The sequence below is a fragment of the Hypomesus nipponensis genome, chromosome 10, assembly GCF_054491055.1.
Source record: "Hypomesus nipponensis isolate SF chromosome 10, ASM5449105v1, whole genome shotgun sequence".
NCBI classification, from domain to species: Eukaryota; Metazoa; Chordata; class Actinopteri; order Osmeriformes; family Osmeridae; genus Hypomesus; species Hypomesus nipponensis.
The window spans coordinates 1,519,245-1,543,261 of NC_140370.1; the positions used below are offsets into that span (position 1 = coordinate 1,519,245).

The 24,017-nt window shown below is 43.3% G+C and overlaps 1 protein-coding gene across 1 annotated transcript; it reads right to left on the reverse strand.

Annotated features, from left to right (window-relative positions):
• Positions 1 to 832: 832 nt before the first annotated feature.
• LOC146270795 (uncharacterized) lies at positions 833 to 7,001 on the reverse strand. Its single transcript, XM_084706580.1, has one exon. The coding sequence runs from the start codon at positions 3,871 to 3,873 to the stop codon at positions 2,263 to 2,265; it is 1,611 nt and encodes a 536-aa protein (XP_084562706.1). The 5' UTR covers positions 3,874 to 7,001; the 3' UTR covers positions 833 to 2,262.
• Between the last annotated feature and the right edge of the window lie 17,016 nt (positions 7,002 to 24,017).

Here is a 24,017-nt window from a genome sequence, read left to right on the forward strand (position 1 = left end):
AGCATCCCATACCAACTAGAAAACAGCCTAAGATGTGTGTGCACCCAACACGAGCCTGGACATGGTCAGATTTATGTAAGGACAGAGATGCCAACGTGACCCAGCTTCTGTAATCAGAAACCCTAGTATAGGGGCCAATTGGGTGACAAAGCGTAGAAATGGTCATCAACAGAAAGGTACCAATAATGTGAGGATGCATAATGTATCTGTGACCAACAGTATTGCACCAATAGCAAAAAATGACACAAATAATAGGCAGAAAATACAGTATATAAGAGGATGTTTGGAGAGAACTTGCCAGTCTGCTCTTCGGAGCTTACTCACTAGGATACCTTTTTTACCCTGTGTTGGAATAAACTTTTGCATCAATACTCTGAGTTTCAGTGCATCTGTTTGGACTTAACCTGATTTTTGACTGGTTTGGACTTAGAATAATTTTCAACGTTGGGACTTAGCCTGATTTTTGACTGGTTTGGACTTAGAATAATTTTCAACGTTGGGACTTAGCCTGATTTTTGACGGGTCAACACTTAGAATAATTTTCATCGTTTGGACTTAGTTTATTTTCCACTTGTCAACACTTAGAATCATTTTCAACCTTTGGACTTAGTTTATTTTTGACTTGTACGGACTTAGGATTTTCTTCACTTCGACACTCTGATTTATTTTCACTATACACGGTGATGAAGAAAGTGTTTTGTCCGTCTCTTCATAAACGGAGTGACTAAGTTCAGTTGAGTTCTGGATTTTAATAAGTATTATCAATCTGCAGATTGGGAGAGAAAATCGGACCTCTGACCATAAATGACAACACAACACCAGGCTTAGGTCTCAATCATGTCTCTCTCAGCCCTGAAGGCTGGAGGACCATCTTTTATAGGGCACAAGAATGTAAACATAGATAGTGACAGTCAGGCAGTAATGACGTTACAACAGTCTCAGAGGAAAAGATTCACAGCTCCCAACACATGACCACTCAGCCTAGAGAGGTCATAGTTGGAGCTCTCCTTGTAGCCATAACAAGGAACATTTAGCCAGCACTTTCTCCTGACCCCGAACATCTATTAACCCTGACACATAGACACAATCTACTCTTATTAATAGCAAGCTTACATGAGAACATACTAACTAGTATCCAATGACTAGTTCTATTGATTAGTGAATAATGTAAGCACACAGGAAATCGCAATTTCTTCCACAGTCCCCCCCTTTTGACGTTTAACGTCAACACAACAACTGTTTATCTGGGGCCTGCTATGGTGCCTTACATTTCATAAGTTTTATAACATTTCAAAACCTTAACAATCAAACAATACCGTATCTGTTACTACCCAACGCAGCATACATGATTATAGGATTTAAAAGTATTACGTAGTACCCAATCATAGGTAAAACAAAATCAATGAAGTGAACAGCATAATGACAGTTCATCAATGATTCTAGAAACATAGGCATATTTCTCTGCTGGACATACCCCCTGGTCATGCTCTCGTGAGCTCAACACAGCAGGGTATCGATCAAACACTGTTCATTAAATTCAGAGTATTTCAAACAGTATTAAAGTAATAAAGTAACCACCTTTAATTATTGTTAACTAATCTGTGGTCAAGGACAGATCTATTCACATTGCATACAGCATTGTATATCAGTTGGAACATAGAAAGGAGCCAAATGGCCATCTTTATTACAATGGCAAAGTAGACACTTGGTACTTGAGATTAAATATCAGACATTTCAATCATTCCCAGGGCAATAAAGTAATCATCAGTCTTGCTTGCTTTCGTCTGTGGCTTGATTTGGGCTACCATAATCTTACTGGCAGCCTTCCGAGAGCCCACTGCACAGCACTGTACACAGCAGGCAGTACACATCTTCCAAGCACAAACCACAATCAGCACAACAACGATTAACATGCCCAATCCAGTGATTCCCATTTGAATGATAGTCGAAAAGAAACCCCCCACAGAGGAGGTCAGCCAATCAGCAAAATTCCAAGGTTCAGGTTCCCCCAAATCGGAAATGATCTCTTTAATGTGCGCAGCCATATTTGTGATATTAGCAGATTCATCTGGGATAAAAGTACAACAGTCATGACCTATCACAGCACATGTACCTCCCTGAGCTGACAACAGATAATCCAGTGCCATCCGGTTCTGCAGCACTACTTGTCTCATAGCCTTCATCTCATAAGCAACCGCAGTTAAGGCGTCGGCTGTCTCATTACCAATGGACTCCAACCCTACTGCTAAGCTCCTAATATCTCTAAAGGCAGTGATAATACCATACGCAGGGAGAATGGCAGCGGGGAAAGTGGTTGTGCACTATTGATTCCAAGTGATGTGATCCCAGCTTCTTAGCATCTGCATTAACAATACTTCTCTTGTGGCGGTGCCACCAATGTTTTGGCAAGGGGTGCAGGGGCAACCCATCTACAGGTCTGAGGGCTCCTACAATAAACCCAAGGTAACATGTTCCTGACCAGTTGGCTGGCAGAAAATAATAAGCCCTGTTACCACATACCCACATGGTGCCATTGTTAGCTGCATGAGGAACCCCAAATGGATCTGTTGTAATACTTATCGGTCCACCTTTAACAGGCAAATCAGACAACTTTGTATAAGCATATGTCGACACAGTATGATTACACGTGCTGTTCCCCAATGCCCTCCCTGTCCCGTTATGAGTCACACATAACCACGCCTGTGGAGCATAGGCTAACCACAATGGGGGCGAATAGGTAACTCCTTTAGGAATGTGTCGCTTGTGTACAGTAACATTTTTCACATTCAACCCGATACACTGCCAACTCCAGATCTCACACATATCTGCCTTAGAGAGTGGGACCGCTATCCAAGGATAGGTTCCTGCATGTTGGGGAATCATACCACACACCCAACAAGACCCATTTCCTCTCATTTTCCGTGCAGTCATTTTGGCGGTTCTTAGGAAGGTGTTGGCGAAGTATTCAGTCTTCATGTGTACTCCAAGGTGATGGGTGTCAATGTTCAAATCAGTTTCTTTGGGAGCATGTAATATTGACTCTGGTAGTGGCTCATGTCTGCGATATCTGTGGACTCGTGCGTCCGTTATCAGTAAATGTCTGTCAGGTGTGTGCGTCAGTTTATCTGTGGATATCATCTCTCGTCGTAGCTCAGGCAGCGGGCTCGGTTTCCTTGAAACAACCGAGGTCCTCTGCCTCAGTATCCTCTCGTTCCCGTTCTGGGTGCTGTCACCTGCTTCATGTAGAGGCCGGAGGAAGACTGAAAGTGTCTTCCCCTCTCCAGGCTCCTCTCTCTGGTTTCCTGTCTGGGTGCTCTCATCTGCTTCATGAATCACACATGGGGGAGAGAGGCATGGTAGCAACAGCAGCCCCTCTCTGGCTTTCACCACATGTGACTCACCTTTTGACGTCTTCAACACCTCCGGGTGGGTGCTCTTTGGGACCTCCGTCTCGGCGCCCCTGGATTGGAGTGCTGGACGGCAGGGTCCTGGTTCTGGCTCAAATCGGTCCGCTGGACTGGAACCTGCTCCCGAATCAGCCGCTGCGACCGGGTCTCCATCCCCCTTGGTGTACTCCCGAAGGAGCAGCCCAGTGGGGATGAGACAAATGGCAAGTTGGAGCAGGCACCATTTGGAGGTGCACCTGCTCCTCCACCGGCCCCTTGCTCTCCGTTGGGACCCTCCAACGTGTTGTTCGGTGGAGGGGCCGTTTTGCAGTGTGTCGCATGGATCCATGTCGGACGACCCTCCACTTTCACCGCTGTGTGAGTCACCAAGAGAACCAAGTATGGACCGGTCCATCTCGGTGAGAGGGCAGTCCTCCGTTTGTGCACTTTCACATACACGTAGTCTCCCGGTTGATAGGGATGACATGGCTCCCCAGCAGGTTCAGGCAGGGCAGCTTTCACCTGTGAATGCACAACCCTGGCTGCTCTAGTTAGGGCGTAACAAAAGTTTAACATTGTATCATCCATCTGGTGGATATTCATCTGTTTCAATGATAGTGGGGGAGAGACAGGCAATCTCATGGGTCTCCCTAAAACTATCTCGTGTGGAGAAAGTCCATTCCTCCTTTGGGGAGTGGACCTCATGGCCATAAGAGCTAGTGGGAGTGCATCAGGCCATTTTAGGCCAGTCTCTTCACATATCTTGGCTAGTTTGTTTTTCAAAGTTCCATTTTGCCTCTCCACTGCCCCCGCAGACTGTGGGTGGTAGGGACAGTGGAAATGCTGGTTGATCTGGAGCGCTTTACAAAGTTCCTGAACAATCTGACCTGTGAAATGGGAACCTCTATCACTGGACAGTCTTGTGGGGATCCCATATCTACAGATCACATCTCTCATGAGAATCTTGGCTACCGTGGTAGCATCCGCTTTCCGACATGGGTAGGCTTCTACCCATTTCGAAAACATGTCAACAATTACAAGTACATACTCAAAATTACAACACTTGTTCATCTGAATAAAATCAATTTGTAAATGCATAAAAGGACCACTTGGAGGTGGGTGGGCTGCGTCTCTTCTCTTTGGTCCCTTTCCGGGATTATGCTGCTGGCAGGTATGACACTGAGCACAATGTTGCTCAGCCTTTGTGGAAAAACCAGGTGCAAACCAATCAGTATTTACTATTGAGACCATACCCCCCTTGCTCGTATGGGCACAGCCGTGCGCCATGCGAGCCAACCAAGGGAACAATGCACGTGGCGCCACCACGCGGCCGTCGGGGTGGCTCCACACTGCTGAAGTAGGATCTTTCACACAGCCTACGGATAACCAACCATCCCTCTCAGTGTTATCAGCAGCGGCTTGAAGGTCCGCCACATCATGAAAAGAGGGAGTGTGTGTTTCCGGTTGCTGAGACACAGAAAAAATAGAGACCTGGGACACATCAGAGGATTTGGCCGCAGCCTTTGCTGCTAAATCAGCTTTAGCATTTCCTCTTGAAACATCATCTGTATTGTTAGTATGAGCCTCACACTTAACAATAGCTAGCTTTCTCGGTAGTAGTATTGCAGATAACAAATTATCAATCATCTTTCCATTCTTGATTGCTCCACCTGAGGAGTTAATGAAACCCCTTTCTCGCCATATGGCACCAAAATCGTGAGTAACTCCAAATCCATATCTTGAGTCGGTGTAAATATTTACGATCCTTCCTTCTGATAAACAACATGCCCTTGTCAGAGCAAACAACTCGGCTTGCTGTGCAGTGCATTGTGGAGACAGTTTACCAGATTCGAATGTCTCACTGTCCGTGCAGACCGCATATCCAGAGTTTAGAGAGCCATCCCATGCTCGGGACGAAGATCCATCTACGTACAACACAAGTTCAGCATTTTCCATAGGTTTGTCAAACAAATCAGGTCTGGGTGTTAGCACTTTATCGACAACCATCTCACAGTCATGTGGTTCACCATCATCAGGGGTGGGCAACAATGAAGCTGGATTTAACGGGGAGCATCTATGGATTGTAATGTTACTTTGAGTCAACAAAATCAGTTCATACTTTGTAGCTCTGGTGGCTGACAGGTGTTGAGTTTTGGTGCGTAACAGAAGAGCACTTACTGCGTGAGGAACCATCACTGCCAAGGGCGACCCCAGCACTATATCTGAAGTTGCTTCCACACATGTTGCCGCAGCACAGACTGCTCGTAAGCACGGGGGAAAACCTGCTGCCACAGTATCTAAAGACGAACTCACATAGGCGATAGGCCTCCTAAGATTACCATGCTGCTGGGTCAGTACACCCTGGGCAAACCCTTTGGCCTCGTGGCAGTACAGTGTGAATGGCTTGGTGTAGTCCGGCAGACCGAGGGCTGGCGCCTGGGCCAAGGCCTGTTTGAGAGATACAAATGATTTATCAGCTTCAGTGTTCCACAACAAATGAGTATCAACCTGGCCCTTCATTAAATCAAGGAGAGGTCTAGCCAACAAAGCATAATCAAGGATCCATTGACGACAATACCCCGCTGAACCTAGAAAAGACTTTAGTTGTTTTGCTGTTCTAGGCTTCGGTATCAACCGGATGGCCTCCACTCTATCAGGAGTCAATAGCCGCTCTGTACCTTTGAGTGTATGGCCCAGATACTTGACCTCCTCGGACCATAACTGCAGTTTTGCCTTTGAGGCCTTGTGGCCCTTCTCAGCCAGTGCCTGTAGCACAGCAATAGTGTCCTGTTGGCAGGAGGCAAGGTTCTTAGAACATATCAAAAGGTCATCAATATACTGCACCAGAGTAGAGCCGGCTGCTAAGGTGACATCCTGGAGGTCCTCTCGTAAGGCTTGACTAAACAACGTAGGTGATTCGGTGTACCCCTGTGGCAGAACTGCAAACTTATACTGGACCTGGCGAAACGTGAATGCAAACAGATACTGGCTCTCTTCTGCAATGGGAACAGAGAAAAAGGCACAACATAAGTCAATTACTGAGTAATGAGTTGTGTCAACTGGAATGCAGCTGAGTATTGTAACAGGGTTAGGCACGACAGGATGTGTTGGGATAACACATGCGTTGACTGCTCGCAAATCCATAATAAACCTCCAAGTGTTTTTACTGGCCTTCTTCAAAGGGTAAATTGGGGTATTACATTTGCTCTTACAACATACAATGATTCCTTGTGCTAACAATGATGCAATTACTGGCTCAATTCCCTTTTCTGCGTCCTTACTGATAGGATACTGTGGTTTGTTCGGCAAAGGTTTTCTGGGATCTACAGTGATAACTACTGGGATAGCGTTCTTAATGCGTCCTACATCATTTGCATGCTCAGCCCATAACTGCTCGGGCACTGCTGCTAATAAGGCTGCATCCGTGGTGGAACGCTCTGAACAATCTCTGCAGTCCACCAATGGATCTGTGTGGGAATACAGAATGTGATAGGCCAAGTGTTCCTTTTCCTGAGGAATAGATAAGAACACTCCATCAGTAGTGCATTTAATGTCACAATTCAGTTTGCACAACAAATCCCTTCCCAAAAGATTTACTTCACACCCCGTAGTTAAAAGAAACGCATGCTCATCACTCAATGGACCAATATCAACTCTTAACGGCTTGCTAACCACTGTTTGAACAGGAATCCCAGATACCCCCACTGCATTGACTGTGTGTCTTGATTTTGGAAAATTTGGATAGTTTTGTGCTGCAATAACAGATCTAGTTGCTCCTGTGTCTATCAGAAAAAGGAAGGTCTCTGCCTTCCACCTTCAACGTAATCATAGGTTCATTATCACTAGACACAGTTACTACCGGCATACATGTTGATGTTTCGAGTCCTAGGCCTCCCTATTGTTGTTGCTGTCTCTGACCTTGCGGCGGCTCGAACGGCTCAGTATCAGGCCAAGTCAACTGTCTCTGTTGGGGGTGGTGATTCTGGGGCTGTGAAAACCCATTGTACTCAAGGCGATACTGTTGGTTAGGAGGGGACTGGATCCCATACGAATGCTGGGTCTTTTTACCAAACTGCGCATACATCTCAGGGCACTGGTGGGCCCAGTGACCTTTCTTCCCGCAGCATCGACAAACATCCTTGCCCATTTCATCTGTCTGTCTCCCCCCCTTCGAGTTTCTCCCTTTTCCTTTACCTTTACCTTTACCCTTGAATCCTTTTTCCTGTTGTTCTAAAGAGCTTATTTGCAAAGCCATTAGTTTCTCAACTTTCTTTCCTGCATTTGCCTGCATTAATGTAAAATTATGCTTTGCATAATCCATAATCATATCAACTGTTTTGTTCTCCCAATGCAGAACTTGTTTCTTAACTTCTACCTGGAGTTCAGGGAGCAAACCACACATGAACACATGACAAAGTGGCACAGGGGAAGCGGCCGCAGTAAACCCAGAGTGTTTGTCAAATATCTTAGTAAGCCTTTCTAGGTAGTCTGTAGGTTCCTCGTCTTTCCTCTGTTTACAATCATACACTTTATTCCAGTCCAGAACACCAACTCCCATTTTTGGTATTACAGCTATCAAACGGCGTTTAAGTGCTTCATATGGTGCATTTTCAAGTTCAGCGTTTGGTGCAGGCCAAACTAGTTCTGCGTTATCCTCATCAGGAATCAATGCTTTCAGTTTTCTCAACACTCCAGGCTGGAGTGCTACCTCTAACAATTGATTCAAATCTAGAAAAGTAGGTCTGTGTGCATTGATAGTTATTTGCAGCTCTCTAATACATTTTGCTGGGTCTTCTCTTATGTCAGGGAAACCCTTACCTAACTCCCTCAGCTCAGTCACTGACCACGGGCGATAAAGGTACACAGGCTGTAATGCATCAGGACCTGGATAAGCTCGCATAGGGTACATGGGCACTGGAGGGTCTAACTGGTCAGTGTTACATGTCTTGCGTGTTTGATATGTATGGGGCTCTCTTTCTTTGCTTGAGTTACGTGAACCCCGAGCTGATTGAAAACCCCGACCTCTAGAGATTGCCCTCTCTATTTCTCGCCGTGGGTCGCTGCTCAACTGTCTCAATTTCGTCAGCAGGGCTAGTTCATCTTTAGTTAGGCCTACCGGATCAATCACATCTGTGGTGCTTGTAGCACCAAGTAACCCTTCGACCTTTTCTGGTAGTTTCTGTGCTGGCTGCTCCTGACCCGATGCTTCACCTAACAATGCATTTTCCCTGTCTCTGGCTCTCCTTTGCATAGCCACAGTCATAGCAACAACATCATCTTCATCTTCGGTAAATAAGCTACAAATCTTAGGTAGTGGTTTTCCTAGGGAATTTGCGCTACCTTCAGCCTTTTTCACGACTACTGACTTCTCACAATTTGTTTTCGCACTAGTCTGTTCACGCAACTCCATGTTAGCATGTTCAAGCAATGTCTCGAGTTCCCTCACTCTCCGAAATTGTTCAGTCTGATCACGTTTTAACAATGACTCCCGCATCTTCTGTTTCTCAAAGTGCTCTAGCTCGATTCTAGCAGTCTCTTGTTTGTCTCGCTCGAAACGTTCCAACTCTTTCCTAGCTTCTCTATCAGAATCAGTTTTAGCTTGTTCGGACCGTATTTTCTCAAGATAGCCAACTCCACGTCGTCTCGTAGCTTCAGTTAACCATATCATAAACATTGGCCAGTTGACAAAATGTTTAGTCATCCGACTTGTTTCCTTGTCTTGCAAAACCACTTTTAAGCTCTCCAATACTTTTACGTCAAATGTTCCCTCCAACGGAAAACAATGTGTCGGGTCATGATTAGTCCATGCATGCCATTTCTCAACGCTTGACACTGCTTGAATTCCATGTAAATCAAACATATACCGCGCTGGACTATTCTCAGGTAACAACGTCTCTATTGCTTTCGTATTGGACGCTAGATTACCCATACTGAATTACAATGTAGGCTATCTGTAACGAATCTCATAACGGTATGAAACCAACTTAATTGATTTACTGCAGCAATAATCAGACAGCACTTTAGAACAGTCACACAAACTCTTAAGAATAAACTACAAGAAGTGTGGTGGTGGTGAACTACAAATATGGCCTTTTCAAGCCAAAGTATCCTCGCCTTCCGGCGCTCGATCATGGGACGCGCATACAAAGACCCGACTCTTTGGGAACGCGCATACACTCATTTCCAAAACTCCGTTACCTCATGAGTAACAAAATAACCACAATTTTGTGCTTTAAAAAACCGAGTTAAATCATATAGGCTAACTGCCAGTCTATATTTCCCTTAGTGTTTGATTGTGTCCCTCGCTGATCATTAAGTGCCAAGATTGTCAGTTAACCTCCTAACTGTCCCTTTTACATTGACAAAGTATCCCTAACTTGTTTAAAACCCACTTTACCATTAAAAGTCGGTCTCTCGCATAAAGCCTTTGACCCTAACACATTATGACCGCCCACCTACTGTGCTTGGTCTAAAGGAAGAAAAACCCAAACAACACTTAATACAGTTACAATTCAAACGAAATAAAATCCCAATAAGATCTCTGTTCAAAAGAGAAAATTTTTAACATGCATTGAAAATAACATTTCCTTGTTTGGTTCACCCCTGGTCTGTATCTGTAAAACCATAACTCTCTGTTAACAGATCCTTTACCTCAGATCAAGAGTATATGGTCCGTATTCTCTGTTAACAGATCCTTTGCCTCAGATCAAGAATACAGATATGTTACATACTTTTTCAATACTTCCCGCGACCAGGGTTCTTGTACGCTATCAGAGTTTGCCAACTCTGACCAAGACAAAGTAAAAATAGCAAGTCAAACAATGACCCAAATTTACTAAACCAAACTCTACCTAAACTAAAACCTTCTATTATCTTCCTCCTGTTGAGGCCTAGCAGACTCTGCTCTGCTAAGACCAGGCTCCCAACTGAACGTCACAATAAAAAAGGGTTCTTAAATTGTTTACGTTACCAGTATCGCAGAGGGACAGCAGGCGCACCAAGCACAAAGCAGTCCGTGAATGGGGTTTTTTAGAAAAAAAGGATCCCCTTACCTTTTTGGTTTTGCGCGTCACGGGTTCTGCTTCATACTGGTGCCGCCGTGGGTCTCTCCTGGATCTGGTTCTGCAATCCTGCTGCTCGACAACGCCAATTGATGAAGAAAGCGTTTTGTCCGTCTCTTCATAAACGGAGTGACTAAGTTCAGTTGAGTTCTGGATTTCAATAAGTATTATCAATCTGCAGATTGGGAGAGAAAATCGGACCTCTGACCATAAATGACAACACAACACCAGGCTTAGGTCTCAATCATGTCTCTCTCAGCCCTGAAGGCTGGAGGACCATCTTTTATAGGGCACAAGAATGTAAACATAGATAGTGACAGTCAGGCAGTAATGACGTTACAACAGTCTCAGAGGAAAAGATTCACAGCTCCCAACACATGACCACTCAGCCTAGAGAGTTCATAGTTGGAGCTCTCCTTGTAGCCATAACAAGGAACATTTAGCCAGCACTTTCTCCTGACCCCGAACATCTATTAACCCTGACACATAGACACAATCTACTCTTATTAATAGCAAGCTTACATGAGAACATACTAACTAGTATCCAATGACTAGTTCTATTGATTAGTGAATAATGTAAGCACACAGGAAATCGCAATTTCTTCCACAACGGGAACTTGCAAAAATCATTTACGACACCTACATGACAGTGTCCCACATGTTGCCTTTTCCAAAGAAGACAATTAGATGCTGTGCCCAACAATCTCCCCTAATGTTCCCAGTAGGGCATGCTTTCCCAAATTGAGTCTATCACTGTCCAAACCCCTCTGGATCTGTGGAGGCAGACTATGTTAATTGGAAATACTTGTGATATAATAATGATAGTCATGCTGTGCAATTTAAAATGACTGTTCTGCCAAACAAAGTGTGCAGTTTGGGTCACCTTCTGATCTAAAAAGTCAGTGCTGGATCTGTGCAATACAAGTAATTTCAGTGAATCCCTGTTTTAGTCATGGTTATCTTTCCCTTTTATCTTAAAGCTCAGCATTTAGCCTATCAGTTAATAAATGCGTGTGGCAAAGTTATTTTGAAGTAATTTATTGATTTTGTTCAAGATGTGAAGACAAAAACATTATTAGCCCACATCAAGTGCAATTGACCATGACTTTCTTCAGTGTTTTGAATTTTATCCTACAATTTTCAATTGCTCCCACGTTCTTTTTTGGGCTATTATTTTCAATCTCCTGTTGAGAATATTGGCCATAGGCTAGCCTGTCAGAACGGTTTCAGACAGCTCATCAAATTACGCAAATTATCAGTAGGCCTAGATGCATATATATATGTTAAGTAGGTCTACAATATACGCATTTTAACGGTCTTAATGGTTTGAAAAGTTGTCTCCCTTGCCATGTTAATTGCGGCAACATTGCCCTTTTGGGGGACAACTCCCAAAAAACAAAAAATCAATTTACGCTGCTGAAACAACACCTCTCTGCTGCTTAACGCTTTGCTTTTTGCGACATAACTCCTCTTTTCGACGATCGCCTGATCTGAGGCCTGTTCCATAAAGCGAGTTTACCGAATAAGCCAGACTTATGTCAGTTAGTCTGACTCATTTCTTGTTCATTTGGTTCCATAAAGCTAGCTCAACGTAGTTCGAACTTGGTTACTATGGCAACTTAGGCTACGAAACTAGTCTGGTCAGGGTCAGACTAACTCTCGGGCTTAGCATGACTTGGTGCTTAACCAGACATTCCTGTAACACTGACCCAACGGGAAAACGATGATTTACCACGTATATTCTAATTTTCTTATTCTCATCAGTTCAACATTGATAGAAAATCAACGTAAATAGCCTACATAGGCTACAACATTTAGCCTAATGCATTAAACAATGATGAACAATGCTTTGATAGGCTATGCACCGTAGCCGTTAAACGTATGGATGTAAGTTTGTGATTTCAAATGTTTAGGCATCAGGCATAGGCCTACATCTCAATCTAAATTATCCGAGTATATTTATCATAGCAATATAATTGTTAACAGTAGCCTACAATTGCAAAACGAACCTAAATCCGCCCTCCATTTCCCCGACACAAAACCCATGTTAAAAAGTTAGCACTAGGCTACTGGATAATGTTTTAATTAATAGTAGGCTATTTATTTTAAACAATGTCAAAAAAGTCCATTTAGATTAGTTTAGAGGGTATTTTTTAATCAACAAAGGTCTACTTTCACGACGTCAATGGCGTGTCATTTTACTTTGATTGAAGCCGTGGATGAGGGAGCTGTCATTGTACACGATTTAAAGGGGACGTTCTTTCTGGAAGAAGTCATGTGGCCGTGTGCATTGCATTTGCCGTGGTGGATTGTATGATCCATGTTTTACCTCTCAGGCTGTGAAAAAATAGGGTGCACGCGCAATTAGCTTGACTACGTAAATCTGACTTGAATTAGTAGGACTGCGTGAGCTGAAATTGGTCTTTATGGAACCGCTTAAGCCCCGCTTGAATAATTAAACTTATTCAAGTCTGGTTTAGGACTTTAAGTCTAGCTTTTTTGAGCAGCCTTTATGGAATAGGCCCCTGGGCTGCAGACTCTAAGCTTATTGAGGTCTAGCTTGAATTAGCGTTGCCAGTTAATGGAATGGAACGTTAGTGGAACGGCTTGAAGCTTAAGTCTAAGTTGACGTTTACCCAAGTGAGACTTACTCGTTAGCGCAACTTGGGTTAGCAACGTTGATGGAATGCCGTGCCGACAAAAAGTTATCAAAAGTTTATCGATGAGACAAATCGTTCACGAGTAACGTGCAAATGATTTTGACAAAGAGGACGCCAAAGCGGACGTGAGGCCTTGACTCTGTCTCACAGTTGCTGTCTGGCAATATAATCATAATGGTAACGATAATGTTTCATTGTCAGGGGATTTATATTTATACTTAGGACTAAGAGTCTATGGCAGCCCACAGAACAGATTGGTGCGAAGTTTTGAAATTGTTCACACTGATTTGGAAGGGTCTCCTGATAATCGTCAGCAAAGTTTCATGTCAATCCCTGAAGCTCTATAGCACTACCAAGCTTGACGAGACGCACACACATCCTTTCTGGAAATGGTGTGCTGACCAAGCCCCACCCTCACCCTCATTTCGCTTCCAATCGCAGCTCGCCGTTACGGATATACATAATTTTTCGGCGGCCATTGTTGTTTTCAACTGGAATCACCTGAAAGCCGTGTCTGAGGCAGCCACGTTTGGTAAGTCCTATTTTTACAAATTTTAAGCTAGAATCAATGATTGGGTTCGTAAAAGTACACTACTCGCTTTTAGCTAGCTTTTTCCCTCTGTGTAATTACAGTACTAAATCATGTAGGTTAGCATCTCGGCGAATTCATCAAAAAGCTAGAGGAGGGCAGCTTTTAGGGGAACAAGCGATTCTCCACAGACCTGTCGGCTCAGAATTTTGATTTGGGTCGAGAAAGTCTTTGTAATAAGCCTATGCGCCAGGGAGACCGCATAGGCTCAGGCGGCAGCCATGTTTTGGTCGCGTCATGTTCACAAGTTCACCATTTCATAGTTCGATTGACACAAAAAATTTCGAGGAGGGCAGCCTTTTAGATGTGGAAATTGTGCTTTTAGCCAGATGCTCCGATTATTTTTGTGATTTGTGGAAAACTTGCAAGTGGAGTGAGACTGCGTCCCGGGGGTACATTGTTTTGGCTTAGCCTCAATGACAGACTCGGCTCGCTCACTCACTGGCTAAACGATATCGTAATTCACTAAATTCTAGTCCTAAAACGTCAGGGAGGGCTGCTTTTTGTAGACAAGTGTCTACTGAAGATAGCCAGTATATAGGATCCTTCAAAACAAGCCTATTTCATTTGTCATTTTCCTGAGAAAGCGAACTACGTTAGCCAGGCTAGTTTCACTCGGTCAGCCTATAGGTCTCTGACGGACAGAATCACTGTTTACAGGCAAAGGTCGAGCTGATCTTTGGTCAGACGTGTATATTGACCAGTTCGGAGCTAAATACTCTTGCAAGAGCCTGGAATCGAGCCAAATGTTTGGAGTGACTTTGCATGGCCGGGTCTCCATCAGTTCAACACATTTGGATTCAAGTTCAAGTAATGCCACTGCATTTCACAGTCAAAACTGTAGTTTATGTCAAGTGTAGATGTAAAAAGGTTCATTTTTCACAACTGACATGGATCCTTTCTTCACTTTTACAGGTCTGGAGGGTCATGCAGATGCCTGCTCAACAAAAAATACAGAGTGTAACAGAGATGCCCCGCAGCCTTCACCCCCACCAGTTTGGAGCGAACAGATCCACAGGAGACGCAGTGGCGGCAGCACTCCATGCCGCTCTGTCACACCTGAAGCAGCAGGGGAGCTATGTGCGAATGCTCTTTGTGGATTACAGCTCTGCATTCAACACCATCCTCCCACACAAGCTAGTGATTAAGCTGGGGGACCTCGGGCTCCCTTATACCACATGCAGGTGGATCAGCGGCTTCCTCTCTGGCCGCAGACAGTCAGAGTGGGCCATCACACATCCACAGCTCTTAGCCTCAGCACTGGCTCCCCCCGGGGCTGTGTGCTCAGTCCCCTGCTCTACTTCCTCTACACACACGACTGCACCCCTGTCCATCACAGTAACACCATTGTAAAGTTTGCAGATGACACCACAGTGGCGGGGTTTAACTCTGGGGGGGATGAGCCCACCTACAGAGAAGAAGTGGAGCGGCTGTCGAATTGGAGCACGGCCAACAACCTTCTCCTTAACACTGCAAAGACAAAATAACTCTTAATAGACTACAGGAGAAAGAAGACCGAGATCACACCATTGACTATCAGCCGGATCAGTGTGGAGAGGGTGGCAGACTTTTGCTTCCTTTGATACTTTGTGCTAAGGTTATTAGCACAAAGTATCAAAACACAAGGCTACAGTTTTCTCAGAAACTTTCAAGAAAGTCACTAAATTATATATATTTACTACAACAGCTTGATTGATGGAAAGATTAACATTTCTTGTTTAGAACAGACAATAAGTCAGTCTTTTCAAAGGTATGCAATTTACTTAAATGTTTAGTTTAATTGGGTGTGCTTTGCCTTCGGCAAGGGCACAACCATTGTTATCTCACATATATATTATTATTATTCTTTTTGCCCCCCTAAAACTTTGTTAGTATTTGGACTACATAGACAACCTAGGTGTCAAACGTTTCGTCTTGGTAGCGATTGAGTTGCTTGTATTGGGATTTACGTTCCGTTGCGCGGTTTAAGTAGAAATTAAGTTTTTGTGGCGAAAGGTGAAGCTAACGGTGGCTAACTTGCTAGCCACAGTCACTGATGCCACTAACGTCACGAAAACTCGCGTGACTATCTCAAGCAGAACATTAGTTTTGCAGCTCGTTAACCCCTGGGAGATAACTGCTTTACTGCAAGGCGGCTGCAGAAACGCCACACAATTGTAATGTGTAATGTACAATATAAGCTAATATTATTAAGGAAGTACATCTACTTTCAGAAACAGTAGTCTACTATTTCACTGAAGCAATAGCATCATGACATTAGCCTCTGTTGCCCGGGCAACACATACTAAAGCGGTCTATGATGCATCTGTTTTCAATCGTTAAAATTAACATTCCTCACAAATACATTTTCGTTGTAGGATTTATTATGACATTAGATTACAAGTAAACGATTTGTGGGTGAAATTATCATTCGCTGTGGTTTCAAACCAGTTTAGCTCACCACAACACTGTAGCCTAGTCTAGTAGCTAACAAAAACATCTCCACAGCTGTTTACAGCACAAGTGACTACTAACCTGAACTCCATTGCCACAGCCTAAACTTTGTCAATCTGTTTATGAAAATAATTCATTTCAGCCTAGACCGTATGACGGAAGTAACGTTAAATCGAATTCAACCAACGCAATTGCTACCGAGACAGTCTAGTAGTAGTAGTAGCCTACAATTTACAGGGGCACCTCCACACAGCAGGGCTATATCGCATTTTGCCTTGTTACTGACAATGATTGCTACCACTGACATGTTTATGAATGAGTGGTTTTCCCCTACATAAATGTCAAGCTTATTTACATTTACATTTATTCATTTAGCAGACGCTTTTATCCAAAGCGACTTCCAAGAGAGCTTTACAAAAGAGCATAGGTCACTGATCATAACAACGAGATTGTTCCAAACATTGCAAGTAGCCAAAACATGAAGCATACATTGTGAAAAAGCTAAACAAGTGCCAAAAGGGAAGACCCATAAGAGCATGCAGTTATACAAGTTACAAATTTAAACAACATGAACAACAAAAGTGCAGGACTGTACCTGTAGAAGAACAATCAACAGTAAAATATTTCACAGCGAGTACAAGACTTAGCTTCGTTATATCTAACCTAAAAGAGCAATGAGTCACTTAATAAGAGTCATTGTGATCCTGGAGGAAACTAACTAACAAGTCCAGCCAAGCATTCTTAAGTGCCGTTGTACTCCCGGAACAAGTGCGTCTTGAGCCTTTTCTTGAAGGTGGGGAGACAGTCAGTGTCCCTGATGGAGGTGGGGAGCTGGTTCCACCATTGGGGAGCCAGGCAGGAGAAGAGCTTGTGTTGGGACCGGGCAGTCTTGAGCGGTGGGACCACCAGGCGGTTGTCTGAAGAAGACCGTAGGTGACAGGTGGGGGTGTAAGGTTGCAGGAGAGACTTGATGTAGACGGGTGCAGTCCCGTTCACTGCTCGGAAGGTCAGTACCAGGGTCTTGAATCTGATACGGGCGTTGATGGGTAGCCAGTGGAGGGAGATGAGGAGCGGGGTAACATGGGAGCGTCTGGGTAGATTGTAGACCAGGCGGGCCGCTGCATTCTGAATCCTCTGAAGAGGGCGGGTTGCACATGCTGGGAGACCAGCAAGCAGCGAGTTGCAGTAGTCCAACTTGGAGAGGACCAGTGCTTGGACTAGCAGCTGGGTGGAGTGCTCAGACAGGTATCTCCTGATCTTTCGGATGTTGTAGAGGGTGAATCTACAAGACCGGGAGACTGCGGCGATGTGGGCCGTGAAGGAGAGCTCGTCATCCATTGTAACCCCAAGGTTCCTGGCAGAGGATGAGGGGGTCACCGTCGCAGATCCCAGGGTGATTGACAGGTCGTGGGAGATGGAGGGTTTAGCCTGGATGATGAGAAGTTCTGTTTTGGCGAGGTTCAGCTGGAGGTGGTGCTCGGTCATCCAGGCGGAGATGTCTGCGAGGCAGGCCTCAATCCTAGCAGAGATCCCCGGATCGGTCGGGGGGAACGACAGGTACAGCTGGGTGTCGTCAGCGTAGCAGTGGTAGGAGAAGCCATGGGAGGTGATGATTGGTCCAAGTGAGGTGGTGTACAGAGAGAAGAGGAGGGGTCCAAGGACGGAGCCCTGTGGGACACCGGTGGAGAGCTGGCGGGGGTCTGACAGTTTGCCTCCCCAGGAGACCTGGTAGGATCTTCCCGAGAGGTAGGATGAGATCCACTGGAGTGCAGTGCCAGTGATGCCCATCTCTCCAAGTCTGTAGAGCAGGATCTGGTGGTTAACCGTGTCAAACGCTGCAGAAAGGTCCAGCAGAATGATGACGGATGACCTCGAAGCCGCTCTGGCAGACTGGAGGGCAGTGGTGACTGAAAGGAGGGCAGTCTCTGTGGAGTGGCCGGTCTTGAAGCCCGATTGGTTGGGGTCAAGCAGGTTGTTCTGAGAGAGAAAGTTAGACAGTTGGTTAGATACAGCACGTTCAGCAGGGTTGATGCCTTTGCCTTTGTTTCCATGGTATTCATGGAATTGCTAGTTTCTGCTCCACCATTGTGTAATAAAAAATATAATTTAGGACAGCAATTTCACATTACACACATTTAGTAAATTTTCTTAAACTCAACCAATTGTTGTAATTTTACCATACTGTTCATATTGAACAGACATCAGTGTTTGGGAAGATAACTGTATATTTCCACTTTTAATTTGTATTTCTATCGTACATTTGGTCTTTAATTTCAATTGGAAGTGTTATTAAAAGGTCTTAAAAAGTCTTAAATGTAACTTGTTTAAACCTGTAGACACCCTGTGAAGCCCCCACCCCCCACTCCAGAGACAGTTGGTGACAGAGAGGTGCAGACATTAAGTTAAACACAGTTATGCCTTAAGTGTAGAGTAAAAAATAGGGTAACACTTTATTTGAAGGGGTGTGAATAAGAGTGACATAACACTGTCATGGCACTGTCATAACCATGACATGACATATGAAAGGATCTTTATGAATGTTTATGAATGTTGCCATTAGGTGTCATTCGGTGAATTATGTCATTTCTTATGCAAGGTTGACATTGTTTGTGATGTCTTTGTTATGACAACTTGACATAAGCTGAGACAACATCACCCAGCAATGTGTTTGTCATGACATCTTGACATTAGCTGAGACAAAATCACCTGGCAATGTCTTTGTCATGACAACTTGACATTAACTGACACAAAATAACCTCTCAAACATATCATAGAAGGCCTGATTATCAAACTGATGAAACAAAAGTTCTTTACGTCTTCAGTAACTTCTCAAAATGTAAAAACAGCACTGGAACTCAGCAGGGTTGATGCAAAGTGTTTTATTTGTTCTCAGGTAACAAAGATTGCCAATAGAACGTGAGCGTGATCCCGGGATCAGACTGAAGTTTTCTCCGGACAATTTACCTTATATAGTCTTCTCCCCATTGTATGTTAATATGGTACAATATTTATTGGTTTCATAGACATTAAGTAATCTTACAAAGCGGTCTCAGGGGATTTAAAACAGGTACTTTCCTACATAGACACTTCTTCCAATTAGGCTCTTTCTGACCTTGAACAGCCAGCTGCATTCGGCTTCTGGGCGTAAGGCCACAAATATGTCTCATAAGTTACAGCTTTGCGTCCTGGTCCTTTATGAAAGCATACACATGCTCCTCTCCCCCACTCATCCTTTAATTATTCAAACCTTATATTTTGGGCTCCATGTCTCCTACCATTGTTTAGTATAACAATAATCAGTCAACAGCTTTGCATCTGGTTTCCAATAATATAGCATGTACTACAAAGGTGATTACAAGTTTCATTGAATCCACAATCATGAACCATATTCATAATTACAACAGTATGGTGTTTTTTTTCCACAACAAAACTTGAAGAAAATATTTAGCTTTATTTGAGAGGTTGTCTTGCTGTTGCCTCTTCAGTGCACCCGTTGTCACTTTCATTTGCACCAAAACAGGTGATATTGATTCATAATTGCTTATGCTTCATAACTGGACTGATTGATATCCCTGAAGTTTAAATGACAGTGTAATATTGTGGTGATTATGTGTCCCATACATTTTCAGAGCAGTATATTTAGCTTTATGTGTTAGCATTAAATACTACTGTCATATGTGGTTGGTTTTGACGATGGCTGTGATAATGAGATCATTATAATTGTGTCATGAATATTTTCCTTGAACTCAACGACAGTGGTAACCTTTTCACTTGTCATAAATATATCATTAAGTGTTATTACACTATCAAATGCTTCTATAACTATGTCATAAACATTTTCTTTGACCTCAACAGTGATACAATTTGGACTTGTCATAAAGATGCCATTAAGTGCTATAAAACTGTCAAATGCTTGTATAACAGTGTCATTAACCTGTTCCTTGACCTCAATTACAGTGGTAACATTTTCACTTGTCATAAAGATATTATTAAGTGTTATTACACTGTTTAGATAATTTCTCAAGTAATGCACAGAGTCGTCGGATTCAAAGAAAGAACAATAGTTTTATTCTTGCCAGCAAGGAGACAAAGTCTGATCGCAATACAAAGTTTGTCTGCTACCATGTTGCGCTAGCTAGCTATTTAAGCAGAACCGCTCTTTACAGTCATTGGTAAAGACAAAGGCATGCAAATGTTCCATGGCTCTTCTTCATTGGCTCCTTGCATAGACCTGGCGCGGGCATGTGTGCGTGCGTGTTTACGACGTCAACCCTGATTGAAACACAACAACAGAATCTCTTGTCCTGGGGTCGTAAAAGCTCCTTCACATAGGTGTCAACAAATGGACACCAGACCTGGCGTCTCCACCTACAGCTCTAGTCACACAGTATCTCCTTAAAACAACCAAAACCCCGAACATCCTCCAGTTCTAACAAATGCTCACCCTTCCCCCAGGGTGATAAGAAAGCCTAGAGGTTAACTTAGGAGGCTCTGTTATCTGCTGACAAAGAATGCTAAACTTCTGTATTGTTCAGTATAAAATATCACATTCTTAATTTATCTGACATACACTGTCAAAAATATACAAGTTAACTTCTTACTCAAACAAAGGGTTCCAACATATTCTCTGCAAGTACATTTTGTACAACAAAAGAATCCAGACATAACATAGAAGATAGTGTGATGAAATGATGTTGTGTGGGCAATACTGTGACATGACCCTTGTAGGGGGGAGGGATCTAAGGGAAGAGCTGGGGGTGTTAATTAATAAGCTACACCTGGTATGGGATAATGAGCGCGTGAATAGGGATAAAAGAGCGATGACAGCGACAGGTGAGTGTTCTGGGAAGCGGCGCTAGATGGCTCACGTCAAGCTGCACTCAGGGAGACAGGGTGGGTGCCGTTCGCACGCTGTTTAGAGCTGCCGGCGGTGAAGATAGGCTAGTGGGGTGACTGATAGCTAAGGCGGGGAAAATAGGACTGCATTGACTGCTTCTCAGCAAGAGGTTTCCCGCTGACGTCACTCACGGGAACCTAGGAGCGCTGGATCGGTGGCTGTGGTCTCTCCCCTTACCGGCCAGTGCCCAAGCTCAGATCCCGGGGGAGGGTCTTGTCATTTGGGTGAGTTAAGTTTTTAACCTTTACCACGATGTGTGTGCTTGTGTGCGTGTGTGTGTTTTTAACCGAACGGTAGTACCAGTTTATGATCCGGGGTGGGAGGGTGAACGAGGGACGGTGGCTTCGGGTGTATCCCGGCGGGCGTCTTGTGTGCCTATTGCAGTGCAGTGTCGTGAGTGTGTGCGGTGCACTACGGGGGTGGTTGTGTGGAACCTTATTTGCTGCGGTGGTTTGCAGTGTTGTGTGACTTGAGAGTTCAACTGGGCCTTGGGGGTAGTCGCTTTGTTGGGTGGCATATAGAAGTTTGCTGGAGCCTTTAGTAGTCTCACCTTATCCAGCATAACTGTTAGTAGCCACATTAATGTAACTATTTGTGAACCCATAATAAAGACCTTTTCCAAAGTATGTGGTGCAGCTTCGTTTTGTAGGCATTCTCCTTCCTAAAATTATCTGGCTACATTCTAGGTTTATTACAATAGTTAACTAATGGGTAACTTTAGGGCAGAGGTCTTCAACCCTGGTCCTCAGGGACCCCCTGCCCTACATGTTTTAGATGTTTCCCTGCTCCAACACACCTGATTCAAATGAATGGTCGTTAACAGTCTTCTGCATAACTAGATAACAACCCATTGATTTGAATCAGGTGTGTTGGAGCAGGGAAACATCTAAAACGTGCAGGACAGGGGGTCCCTGAGGACCAGGGTTGAAGACCTCTGCTTTAGGGTAAGAAACCATGTGATTAGCAGAAAGTCCTTGTTGTTTTTCAGCTCCCAGTTGGCCTCCTCCAGGTATTTAACGCAGTCCTCAAGGTGTTCAATCTTTTGTCGATCTATATTGGTTTGTTGTAATCCTCCCACCATGTGTGCGTTTGGTGAAACGAGTTTCCATCTAGCTAGCAAGAGTTGTACAAAGTAAAGAACACAAGCACCATGTAATGTCAGCTCCATTAGTAAACTCACAGTTCCTCAGGTAACTTTGGCTAATCTAGCTAGCTGTATAAAATAGGCTCGCTAGAAGAAGAACAAATTATGCTAGCGCTACTAGTACTAACGTTAGTCTGTTACCTGATGATAAGGCCTACGGAGTTAGCTTGCGAGCTAACGCAACAAGAACGATCTATGTCAATGGTACAGTAAATTCCCGAAGAGAATCCAATTATTATGTTTATTTATATTTGTAGTTATAGTTTATTTTATATGTTTATGTTTATTATATTTATTTATTGTCTGAACAGTCTGCTCTGTCGTTGGTCAAGTAAAGAGCGACAAGGGAAAGTCAAATGACGTACTTTCCTGTCTAACGGATAACAAATTTTTTGGCGCGACATTCAAGGAAATCCAGATCAGAAACGGGTTTTTGTATTAGAAACTAGGCAATTACTGTTGCAATGGCAGGAGTATTCCGATCACTTAAAAAACATATTAGGCATTCTGATACTAAAAGTAACAAAAGAAGAATAGTTAGATGGATGCAGAAATTGGGCATACTGAAGAGCAGGATGAGCTAAATGTAAGCATGCATTTGGTGAAATTCGGTTGATGGGTTGCAGTGGTAAATTAAGCATGAACTCTATTTACGTTTACTTGCTAGATTTAAGGGTACTGTACCTATTGTAATCATAAGTATTATTATTTGTATTAATGCTGCCCTAAACTACTTGTGTAACTCAAAAGGCCCTTCGGTAAGAATTGCTAGAACTTATTATAGAGCCTGAAAGTTTGAAATTGGCACTAGGCTAGGTAGGCCTACTAAAACATGTGGACAATAACGACAATATGTTCTAATCTAGCTAATATTATATTTCCTATTTGTATATAGGTGCGTTGGAGTTGGCCAAACTAAAACAACAAACCAAGATGGATCGACAAAAGATTGAACACCTTGAGGACTGTGTTTGCTAAATACCTGGAGGAGGCCAACAGGGAGCTGAAAAACAACAAGGACTTTCTGTTAATCACATGGTTTCTTACCCTAAAGTTGCCCGTTACTTAACTATCTTCTATGTTATGTCTGGATTTTTTTTTTTTTTTTTACAAAATGTACCTGCAGAGAATAAGTTGGAACCCTGTGTTTGAGTAAGAAGTTAACGTGTATATTTTAGACAGTGTAATAACACTTAGTGATATCTTTATGACAAGTGAAAATGTTACCACTGTAATTGAGATTTAAGAAAATATTCATGACACTGTTATACAAGCATTTGACAGTAAAATAACACTTAATAATATCTTTATGACAAGTGAAAATGTTACTACTGTACTTGGGGTCAAGGAAAATATTAATGACACTGTTATACAAGCATTTCACAGTGTAATAACACTTATTGATATCTTTATGACAAGTGAAAATGTTACCACTCTACTTGAGGTCAAGGAAAATCATGACACAATTATAATGGTCTCATGACAGCCATTGTCAAAACCAACCACATATGACAGTAGTATTTAATGCTAACACATAAAGCTAAATACACTGCTCTGAAAATGTATGGAACACATAATCACCACAATATCACACTGTCATTTAAACTTCAGGGATATCAATCAGTCCAGTTAGGAAGCATAAGCAATTATGAATCAATATCACCTGTTTTGATGCAAATGAAAGTGACAACAGGTGCACTAGAGAGGCAACAGCAAGACAACCTTGCGTAAAGCTAAATATTTTCTTCAAGTTTGATAATCAGGCCTTCTATGATATGTTTATGAGAGGTTATTTTGTTTCAGTAAAGTCAAGTTGTCATGACAAAGACATTGCCAGGTGATTTTGT

What these genes read in the sequence shown, in the direction of transcription:
- LOC146270795 (XM_084706580.1), bottom strand. Translation starts at nt 3,873, where the DNA reads ATGTCATCCCTATCAACCGGGAGACTACGTGTATGTGAAAGTGCACAA.